Source organism: Apaloderma vittatum, unplaced genomic scaffold (genome assembly GCF_000703405.1).
Source record: "Apaloderma vittatum isolate BGI_N311 unplaced genomic scaffold, ASM70340v1 scaffold15796, whole genome shotgun sequence".
Taxonomy (NCBI): Eukaryota; Metazoa; Chordata; class Aves; order Trogoniformes; family Trogonidae; genus Apaloderma; species Apaloderma vittatum.
The window spans coordinates 24904-35533 of record NW_009721366.1 but is presented as its reverse complement, the minus strand read 5'-3'; the positions used below and the strand labels follow the sequence as shown (position 1 = coordinate 35533).

Genomic DNA, 10630 nt, shown 5'->3' with positions numbered 1-10630 from the left:
GGAAAGCACGGGTTGCTGAACTATTTCCATTTTCCCCAAGCACATCAGAGGTAGAGCAGAGCAGAAAACAATCCTTAGAGTGTTTTGGGGGGTTTATTTTTTAGGCAAATGTGCTTTTAAAATTTTTTTTATTTCTTTTTGCAACAAAAAATAACCCAGAGTTGAGTACAGACCCTAAAACTTCCAGCTTGCAGCTGGCCCGAACTCTGTGGACGTATTCAGGAAATATTGACCTTTCAAATCTCAGTTCCCTCAATTCCTGAGGTCAGTTTGAACGCAGCCGCTGCCAAATCCTGACTTGCACCGGGAGCGGAGCTCAGAGCAGGACCCAGCCATCAGGACCCAGCTGCAGCAGCAGCAGCTTGGACCTGTCTGCCCGGCCACAAACTCCCAGCCAGCAAGAATTAAGCTGACTTGGTCCGAAATGGGCATTGCAGGGCAGTGATTTAAAATGCTTTTTGGTTTTCCCTCCCCAAATGGCGATTGCAGTGCCAGAGGGGTGCCCGGAGCTTCGGTGGTGGCTGAGGTTATTCGTTGTGGTTTTTAATTGGCTTTTTTTCTCGCCCTTCTCTTTCTTTCCTCCCACTCTAGGAGAAGAATTTTATGAAGCTTCCCCCTACGAGCCGGTCACCTCTCGTCTCTCTGATATATTCAGGCTTGCTTCAATTTTCTCAGGTAATAAAAGCAACGTGCTTCCGCTGGTTTATCTTCTCTTGCCCGTGAATGTAGAGCTGCCACCGAGCTCCCTGGCAAGGAGAAACTGCATCTCCATCCCCTGTGGTTCAATCCTTTGCTCCTCCAGCTCCCACGGCTCCCCCATCACCCCAGACGTGATGCCTGTAGCGTCAGTTGGGGACAACGTGTGGCCCCCCCAAAGCCGACAGGGATGCTGAAGCCTGATGGAGGGGCTGGTTCCAGGGTTTGATCTGCCCAGTTTCAGACGTTTCTAGGAATGGGTGAGCCCTGGCTGTGACAGAGGTGGTGGGATGACCCCCCCCCATATGTGGGGAAACAGGTGAGAGAACCCTGTTTGCCTCGAGCTATGGGATGCTGCTGGGAGAAGGATGCCAAGCCCTTTGGAGCCCCTCTCTGCCTCCACATCCTCCTCTCAGGAACCCAAACTCCGCCACCATCCTCAGGAACTTTTTTTTTTTTGCCATCTATTTCCATGACAACCCTCCTTCCACCCCACACCCCACCTCCCTTTTTTCAAATTAGGCCAGCAACTCCCGGGCTTCTCCGTGCTCTTTCTCCTCTTAACCCTTTTTCCAAAAGCTCCTCCTGGTTTCGGGGGTCCCCAGACCTCCTGGGGGCACCTCAGGGATTCTGTTCCTCCCCATCGGGACCTCGCAGCCCCTCCCCGGCTCGCTTGGGGACACCTCAGAGGAGGGCTGTGACGCCTTGTCCCCCTCGCTGCTGTCACCCGCTGGGTTTTTAGCTCCCGAAGCGAATTTGCCAGCTCCCTCCGGGGAGGTTAGCACCCGTTCGGGATGACGATGCCACCCCCTCCCGTCTCCCCGCACGCCTTTTTGGATTACATTAGCGTCAAGGAAATATTTTAGCTGCTGCGAAGTATGAAAAGCAAAGTGTCTGGAGTCGGGGATTAAACGCTCATGGGTTGATTTATTCACAAAAGCCAAGTGAGAGGAGAAGGAAGGCTGTCTGGCAGTTTTGGGGGCTGGGGGGAAGGGAGGAACTGGCTGGGTTTTGTTGTCGTGGCCTTGATGCTTCTCCCCCTCCTTTTCCACCCCCCTCGCACGGGGCTGGAGCACTGGGAGTCCCTGGCATCCCCAGCCCTGACCTGGACCCCAAGCAAACGAGCTGTTGGTGTTGTTTCTGGATAAGGAGGCTGAGGCAGAGCCTGCTAATTGCCTGCAGGGCTGGCCGGGGGGTGACCTTCCCTTTCTAGAAAGGGATGAGGGTGCCCTGCAGTGCCGAGGGGTGCCAGAGCCCGCCCTGCGGAAACCACAGCCTGCGGGGAAGAAAGAAGAGGCTCCAGCTGGGAAACCAGCCCCACTCGGGGTTTCTGCTGGCCCATGGCAGCACCCAAGAGGCGGGTGGGTGCTCAGTCTGCACGGAGCAGGTTTGCAGCAGTGCTGCCTTCCTCATTGCCCTCCTCCTCCTCTTTCTCTGCCCCTTACCCCATCCTGTTCCAAGAGGCCAGGCAGAGCCTGCGGAGGGGACGGCTGGGGGCACCAGGTCTCCCAGCGCTGTCCCCTCTGAGGCCCCTTGGCCCCCGTTTTCCTTCTCTCCTCATGAAATTTTCATGCTCGTGCTTTATTAATGAGCTCCCCAGAAACCTTGCACTTTCAAGCATCGGCTCTATTAAAATGCATCCAGGTCCCTGCAGGTCTCGGGTAGGGCAGGAGCGATGATGCTCCGGAGGATTAGACAATAAGCCAGCACTTCGCACAGATCCCACGCTTGCGCCGAGAGCCGCTGCGCTGGCTCTCCACCGCTCGGAGTTGGAGCAGCCGCCGGCACCATTGGGTGCAGAGAGCACTCAGTGCACCCCCCCTCAAATTCTGGAGCTGGTTTGGGCAAGGAGAAAAGAGAGCCATGTGTCCTCCATCCTCTGCAAGCTTCTTTTCTCCCTTGTGTTCCTCTGACATCAGTGTCATGAGCTGTCTCCATCCTCAGCCCTTGCCTGGAAGGACCCCATATCTCCATCCAAGCTGGGTGGGTAGGATCCTGCTGTCAATTGGCAATTCCTGCCTGTCTTTGGGGCTGCCCAAGGGAAAGTGTGAAGCCCCGAAAGACTTGTCTTCACCTCCTTTCTCCCCAGCTTTATTCCAAACAGGGCTCCATGAGGAGCAGGGAGGAAGAATTCCCACCCCCAGCACAGCTCTGGTCTGTGTTCCCACCATCCATCAGCTCAAACGTCTCCCTTAGCTGGGGCGACCTTCTTGCCTCTCGCGGTATTTTTCAAGGCAGATCTACTTATAGATCATATATCATAAGAAGTATTCACTTTACAGCTGTCTTATCGAACTCTCGCGTCCCCGGTAGATCTCCCTGGGGGGATGTTCGTCACTGGGATGACACGTTTGATATTTCGAGGGCTCTCTCTGAACTGCTTTAACATCCTGGCTGTGGGGTCTCATGCCCTGGCAGCCCAGTGGGAGGGGTGCTGGGGTGAAGGGGGCTGTGAGGACCCGCAGTTAGGACAGGACAGGTCAGGACTGGTGGCACTGGGTGGGAGGGGCTTCCACCTTCACCTTTTAATCGGGTTCCCTTAACATAGGCAATGCTGTGCTGGGGGATCCCGGCTCAGAAGTTCATACTGAGTTGGGAAAACTGCAGAAAAAGTTGGGTTGTTCACCTGCAGGGTGGTCCCCTGGGTGCCTGGGGGGCGTGGGGAGGAGGGTGTGCCTGCCCAGGCAGCTGCTTGATGTTTCCTAATTAGCAGAGCCCTACAAATATGCCTGTTGGGAGCCCTCTTTGGGGTTGTTGTTTGTCTTTGCCAGCAGAAGCTGGGAGACAATGGAGGAATCCACGAGCTTGGCTGGGCTGTGAAGGGGATGAAATTAGGGATGAGGTGTTTGGTGCATCAGGTGGCTTCTGAAAAAGTACCTGGGCTGCTGAGGGTGATCCATCATTTTGCCAAAAAAAAAAAGAAAAAAAAGATCCAGTGTTTGTTCTTGTGTGGAGGTTTGGCTTTGTCCATCCTCTCTCCCTGTTTTTTTGCTGATGGCTGGGATTCCCAGCATGGATGTGGGATCTGGCTGGTGCCCAGCACTGCTGGCAGAGTCATCCCCATCATCCTTGCCTGGGCAGTGCTTAAGTGGGGATGACCTGGCTTTGGGGAGCCCCAGGAGAGGATGTGGGGAGCCCTGTGCAGCAGATTCTTCTGCTTTGGAGCAGGCTGAATAATTAATAATTATTCTTTGAATAATTGACAAGGAAAAAAAAAAAAGGAATTTATTGCAAATTCATGGCATGAATTATGCACTGAAGATGGTTTGACCAGGTTGCGTCTCTACTGCATGTTAACCCTTCCTGTACTGGAAGAGGACCTCCCAAATCACCCAGAAGGATGGAGATGAAGGTGAAGATGAAGCCTCCTCACCACCACCAGCAGGACAGAATCACAGAATGCTGGGGATGACAGCGATGGGTTGTGCCAGAGATGCTGGAGGGTGATGCCAGCCCCCTTCCCCATAGCATCTCCCCAGTTTGAGGGCATCTCCCTGTCCCCTCGGTGCCGTGCTCACCCTTTCTCCCTCTTGCTTTCCGGGCAGGAATGGATCCAGCCACCAACTCCAAAAGCAACCACTGCCTGGACGCGGCCAAAGCCTGCAACCTGAACGACAACTGCAAGCGCCTGCGCTCGGGCTACATCTCCACCTGCAGCAAGGAGATCTCGGCCACCGAGCACTGCAGCCGGAGGAAATGCCACAAGGCTCTGCGCCAGTTCTTCGACCGCGTCCCCAGCGAGTACACCTACCGCCTCCTCTTCTGCTCCTGCAGGGACCAGGCTTGCGCCGAGCGCCGGCGACAAACCATCGTCCCCTCCTGCTCCTACGAGGACAAGGAGAAGCCCAACTGCCTGGATCTGCGCAACACGTGCCGGACGGATCACCTCTGCCGGTAAGGAGTTGCGGCCGTGTTTGCAGCATTGTGTGACCCTATTCCCAGTTTATTTGTTGCGTTTGCCAGCTGAGTCTCCCCCAGTAACAGCAATATTCTTGTGCCTGAAATGGGGCAGCGTTAAAGGGTTTTAAGCGGCTCATGGAGGGGTTTGCGCGCCGAGATGTGGCCTCGAGGTTGGTTCCCCTTGCTCTGGAGTGAACCCGTGAGCCTGTGCAGGGTTCTGCATGGTTTGGAAGCGTGCAAACCTTCACGTGGCTGGTGAAATGTGCTGTTTTCCCTGTGGCAGAGCGAAGTCGGGAGATCAGGCTTTTGCTCCGTTATGAAACTCGTTATTCATACAGCAAAAAAAACCTCCTGCCCCCCTCCGGGGGCTGGATCAGCCTCGTAAAGAATATGTTTCCTGTGAGGAGGAAGGTCTTTTTGCCATCAAGGTGATGGAGTTTCCCAGAGCCCGGTGGTGAAATAAATAAATAACACAGCTTCAGGTCTTCCTCCGGCTGCAAGCGAATGTGTTTGAAATGTGGGAATGCGGCTTTTTATCAAAAAGTAATACAATGAGCCAGTGTCTATGAATAAAAGATACCAGGGCTGCGCCGAGTCACGGCCAAATTAATGGTAACACTTCTCCGTCAGCAGACCTGATACTTGCTCAGACATTAAATGCTGCGGATGCATCTGCTCACGGAGGGGAATAACCCGCGTTAGCAGCGCGTTGAGGGGGGACCGGAGAGGCCACAGAGCTGCCGAGCATTAATTATAAGCCCGTTCCTGCATGAAATGAAATGAAATTTCACCAGAAAGGTGAAGCAGCAAAGGGGGAATCATGTGGCAGCTGCTTTGGCTGTTTGCTCTAAGTTGGAAACGTGTTTTTCTGGCAGCAGCATGGATCGGGCTGGGGGCTCTCCCTCTGCAAAGCGCCCAAATCCGGCTTTTATTTACACATCCAGCTTCGGGCCTTGGTTTGCAGAATTTGTGTGGATCTAGACTTGCAAGAGAAAGTCTCATCCCATCCGCTCCTCTCTAGCAGCAGAGATGCTGCCGTGCTCCAGCAGCTCACTTGACCTTGTGTTTGCAGCTGCAGAAGTGGTCCAAAGCCATCACCTACCTGGGGGGATCCGGACCTGGCACCTGAGATGAGGCGGGGGGGAAAAACCCTCACCCAGTAGCTGCTGTTTGTGCTTTGGCAGAGGCTTTTGGCCAACATGGATTGAGGGATTTAGAGAGGATCTGGCTTGGTTCAAGGGGTGTCTCATTCAGCGGTGATGCCGAGGTCCCTGCTGCAGACTCGGTGCTTGAAGCCGGGGCTGCACCTGATGTGCATCGCTCCAGGACCCCTGGATGTGCTGCTGGTCCAGCTCCTCTTCTGCAAAACTTCAGTGGGGTTTGCACCCAGGTTGTCTGGCGTCCTCATTGCCAAGCAGCTGTTTTGCAGGGATGGGGGGATCTGCCGGGCTGCCTGGTTCTGGGGGGGGGGGGTTTCTCCTGCCTCTCCGAGGCTCTCTGCATTTATAAATAACAAAGCATTGGCAGGCACTGCCCAGATCAGCACTGGGTATAAACAGAGCGTGAGGGCTTTGTCCTCTTCCTCACCACATCTGCACCCAGGAGGGAGTGAAACCCTTCCATGTCCCGTCATCCTGAGCCCCCCCACCGCAGCCAGGGCTGGGGTCTGCCGCGGGATTTCCCGTCGATCCCTGAGCTTATCGGGCTGCCATCACCACTGATGCTCGTCCTCCTTATCTGCACGTGGGACTGGCACCGGCATTGAACTCCAGAGCGGATCAGCAAGCTTTTCCGAAACCTGGCGTTGACAGGAGATGAGATAATACTCCTGCACGGGCTGTGAGTGTAATTAAGCCTCCTGGCTGAATGCCTAACGAACGGCGAAGCCCTCTCTACTAGGATAAGGCTTTTGTGGGTAGATTTTTGCTCTGGTCGGTGCTGAGTTGGATGCAGGTGGCTGCTGCTCCGGTGGAAGGCAACCCTCCCTGAGGTGGTGTTGCTTCCTTCCCCAAAGAAGTGAAATGAGTTGGGCTAGAAGGCACGTTAGTGGGCCAGCATGGGAAATGGCCATTCTGGAGGTTTTCCTGGCTTTCTGATGCTTTCTAGCTGGTGGTTACGTGGTCGTTGAAAACCGGCCCCTACCCCATCGGTGGTCATGAACTGGGGAGAGAAAAGCCACCAGGTCTTCCACCTCCACCGAGGGTAGTTCTGCGGGTGGTTGCTTTCTTGAATGCTTTGGACCAGCACATTTTAATCAGTGTGCTGGCGTGGAGCAGGGCGTGGATCACCTGGAGGTGGCCACGATGAGGAGAATGGTGCTGTGCAGCCCCTCTGTTCTGCACTGCCCTTCTGAGGCCACAAACGGAGCCAGGATGCAGCCCCCGAGCATCCCTCCCCGGGCTCAGTACCTGGTGAGGGCTCACCCTGTGGAGTGGGGTGCAGGACTGAAGTTATTCCAGGCTGAAATCCTGGGCTTTGCTCTGGACAAAGCAATTCAAACGGCCTTGACCTGTGAGGCTGCAAAAAAATCCCTGGTGAGATGCCCTGAGCCCCTTTGCCCGGCTCCCGGCCGCGGGAGCAGGAGCAATCAGGCTCAGATCGCTGCAATTTGTGAAGCTTTTCGTGCCGGGAAGCTTTTCCCAGCACAACAGAGGAGCCTGACAAACTCCCCAAGCTCTGTGCCTGATTGCAATGGACAGGTTTTAGCTCCCAGAATATAAAAACCTTTCACAAAACACTAACCTCAGCTAAGGGGAAAGGGAAGGAAAGGGGAGAAAAGAGCTGATTTCAGCAGCTGCAGTTTGCTGTATTTTTCATCTTGCATCAGCAAGTCAGGAACACAAATAATCTGGTCTTATATGCTTCAGTGATGCTGGTGCTGGAGAATTTCTTAGCCTCCACTGTCTATAGCTCCTCAGGTTCCAAAAGCGGAGTGATGCTTCATTTACCTGAGCTTTTTTTTCTCCCTGGGGAGAAAAGAGCTGATTTCAGCAGCTGCAGTTTGCTGTATTTTTCATCTTGCATCAGCAAGTCAGGAACACAAATAATCTGGTCTTATATGCTTCAGTGATGCTGGTGCTGGAGAATTTCTTAGCCTCCACTGTCTATAGCTCCTCAGGTTCCAAAAGCAGAGTGATGCTTCATTTACCTGAGCTTTTTTTTCTCCCTGTTTTCAGCGTGTTTGTGACTGGGGGATCCCACTGATGGATCCCACCCAGCTCCTCTCAGGACCCCTGAGTCTGAGTCCCTTGGTGTGTGCACGGCAGAAACCATCTCTTTTTGCCTGGGGTTGGGATGCTAATTCAGGAGAGATGCCTGGGGAGGGAAAGCCTTGCTTGACTCGAGGTGTGTGCAAAGGAAGGAACAGATCCAGGCTGCCTTGGTTATTGATTGAACACCAAACATGGGAACAAAACACTTTTTTTTTTTTCCTTAAACCCATGTCGTCTTCACGCCCTTTGTTTAGCACAGACAAAATGCCATCTATAATGGATGTTTCCTTGATAAACAGCAGAGCGGCAGCTCAACTTTCTCATTACACCGTGTAATGAGTGCGGCTCGGAGCCACGGCTGGGCTGTCCACGCAGCTGGCTGGGATGAAGAAGAAGAAGGAGGGAAAAAATGCTCCTGGATTTCACAGAGGCTCTGGGAGCTGACGGAGAGGAGTGATGCCCATGTCTGGAAGGGGACAGGGCATGGCTGATGGGTGCCAGGGGTGGGGAGGCTGCACCAGAGCTGCGATAACCTGGAGGGAAGGCAACAAACCTGACCTGAAATTAGCTAAATCTGCAAGGGTTGGTGGCTTCAGCTTCGTGGTGTGGGGCTGGGACACAGAGGGAGGGGATCAGGGGGTATATCTGCCCCAGGACCCTGCGGGCACCCACGTGCAAAGGCAGCTGGAAGGGATCTCTCAGCTCAGCGGCCACCTTGCTCAAGGCTAACCACGCTCTTAACAGAATAATAAGTCAATTCGCACTGAATAATTAAATAGAGAGCCTTCATAAGTATTGACTTAATGTGACAGCAAGTCTATACTGACTCAGGGTTTGCTTATGTAAACACAATCTCCTGTTCGGCTTAGTTAGCAGTTCAATGAAATAGAACAGTCCTTCAATTAAAATCAAATGATGCATGCGTTTAATTCTTCCCTTCTCTTACTGGGTAATGATAGGGTTTGAGCATAGGCAAGAGGATAAAAAACCCCCCAGTCTTTCATCTGCTCTTATCTGTGATGAATCAAAATGCGATGTCCTAAAAATACGCGTGGGTAACTAAACTTCTTAATTAACGGCTCCTAACTTAGCAGTTGGTCTGCTGTCTGTTTGTCCTCATTTCTTTTTCCCTCATGCTGGCTTAGCTCTGCTTACTCTGATTTGAGGATTTCTCCTTTGCTTCTCTCTGGTTTGTTCCATCCCCTGGGCGAGGGGTGGCTTTAGGCTGGGGACCAGTGCCCACCCTCCAGAGAGATGCTCTGCTACAACATTTTCACTAAAAGCAGGAATAAAACCCTCCTGGCTCGTACCAGAGCAGGTGGCTCCAGTCTCCAGAGGTGGCAGGTAACTTTTCCTGGATAAAACAAGTATTTCCATTGATTTTTATTTTTTTTTACCCCTCTGTGGTAGAGGGTCATCCAGAAAAGTGGAGTTTTTGCTCCAGCTTCCCTCTGATTTCTTGAGCTGATCCCCAGGGCTCTTTGAATTACCTGGCTGCTCTTCTTGGGGTTTGAGGCTATTTTTATATATTTTTTTTAATTATTATTTTTTCTTATCTCGCATCTCCTGGCTTTGAAAGCGTTCGTCTCCAGCAGGACGAGCAGGCAGAGTGAGCATTGCACCCGGCGAGCCTGCGGGTTTGTCATGTCTTGCTGAGTTTTTCCATGTTGTCGCAGCTTCTTGAACATCCACTGCTCCACGGGAGGGGGTCGAGGAACGTTTCTGAGCCACCTCTCCGTGCTCGTGTCTATTAAAGCTATTTTTCCTTGGTCCCTGTAAATTGCCTGTTAAAACCCCGTCCTGAGTAATCTCTGCATCTCGGATATTTTCTGCATGAAATATTCAAGAGCCTGGTACTGTTCCCTTTGATGGGTGGTGAGTTATTACCAGCGCAGCGCTTGGACTTCTCGTAGACACGCGGTGATGGGAACAATTAGCACCCAATTAGGCACCTTGCATCTGTTCGGAGGATGATTTTTTTTTTCCCTACTTAAAAACTTGCAATGCACCAACAAACGGGGAGGGAAAAAAAACCTCAACAACAACCCAACAATCAAAAATCCTCTGCTGTGTAGGTAACTTTTAATGCCAGAGCGAGGGTGTCTTGCTGGCGCCTTCAAGCTGCTTCTGAATTCCTGCACGACAACAAGGGTTGGAGATGAGTTAGCAGCTGGCGGGATGGTTGCAGCGATGCACAAAAATAGGGTATTTATGCACCTGGGGTACATATAGGGGGTTTCTGTGGGGATCTGGGAGGTGTCTGGAATTGGGCAGGGAGAAAGAGTAATATTAAAGCCTCTGGAGTTGCCTCATCTTGGGGTTTTCACCCAGGAATCAAAGGTATTTTCTAGATGCAGCAAAGAGAAGCAGCTTGGAAACCCTTAACTTTGAAATCTTTGGAGTGGGTTTGGGAGATGACACATATGTGTACATATGATTAATTTTTCTTAATCCCATTTTTACTCCTTTTTTTTTTTTTCTCCCCGACTTCCATGAAATCTAAGGAAAATAATGTGCTCTGCAGCTCCCTGTGCCTCCATCTCCCATCCCTGACCCCAGCCCAGGTCTGGCCTTTGCAGGCAGAGACCAACCAGACCCACCTGCTGCCTCGAGCTGCCAGCCAGCAATTTGGCACCGATTCCTCCTCTCTCTGCTAAGATGGACTTGGCTCCCTCTCTTTTTTTTTTTCTTTTTTTTTTTGTTTTGTTCTTTTTTCCCCAGGCACTTAAAAGCAGAAATCTGAGAAGCCATGGGCCAGCTCCAGTAAGGTTTATTCCTGGCACTGAGAGTCTCATCCAGCGACTGCAAACTCATTGTATACA

General features: G+C 52.4%; 1 protein-coding gene across 1 annotated transcript in view; it reads left to right on the top strand.

Moving 5' to 3' along the window:
* Positions 1 to 48: 48 nt before the first annotated feature.
* The window catches only part of LOC104275414 (GDNF family receptor alpha-2-like), a gene marked incomplete at its 5' end in the record, with an annotated part of 14458 nt that continues 3876 nt past the window's right edge, over positions 49 to 10630 (top strand). The window contains 3 exon segments of the mRNA XM_009871360.1: positions 49 to 110; positions 592 to 675; positions 4242 to 4590. Coding sequence (XP_009869662.1) covers positions 49 to 110; positions 592 to 675; positions 4242 to 4590 — 495 coding nt within the window.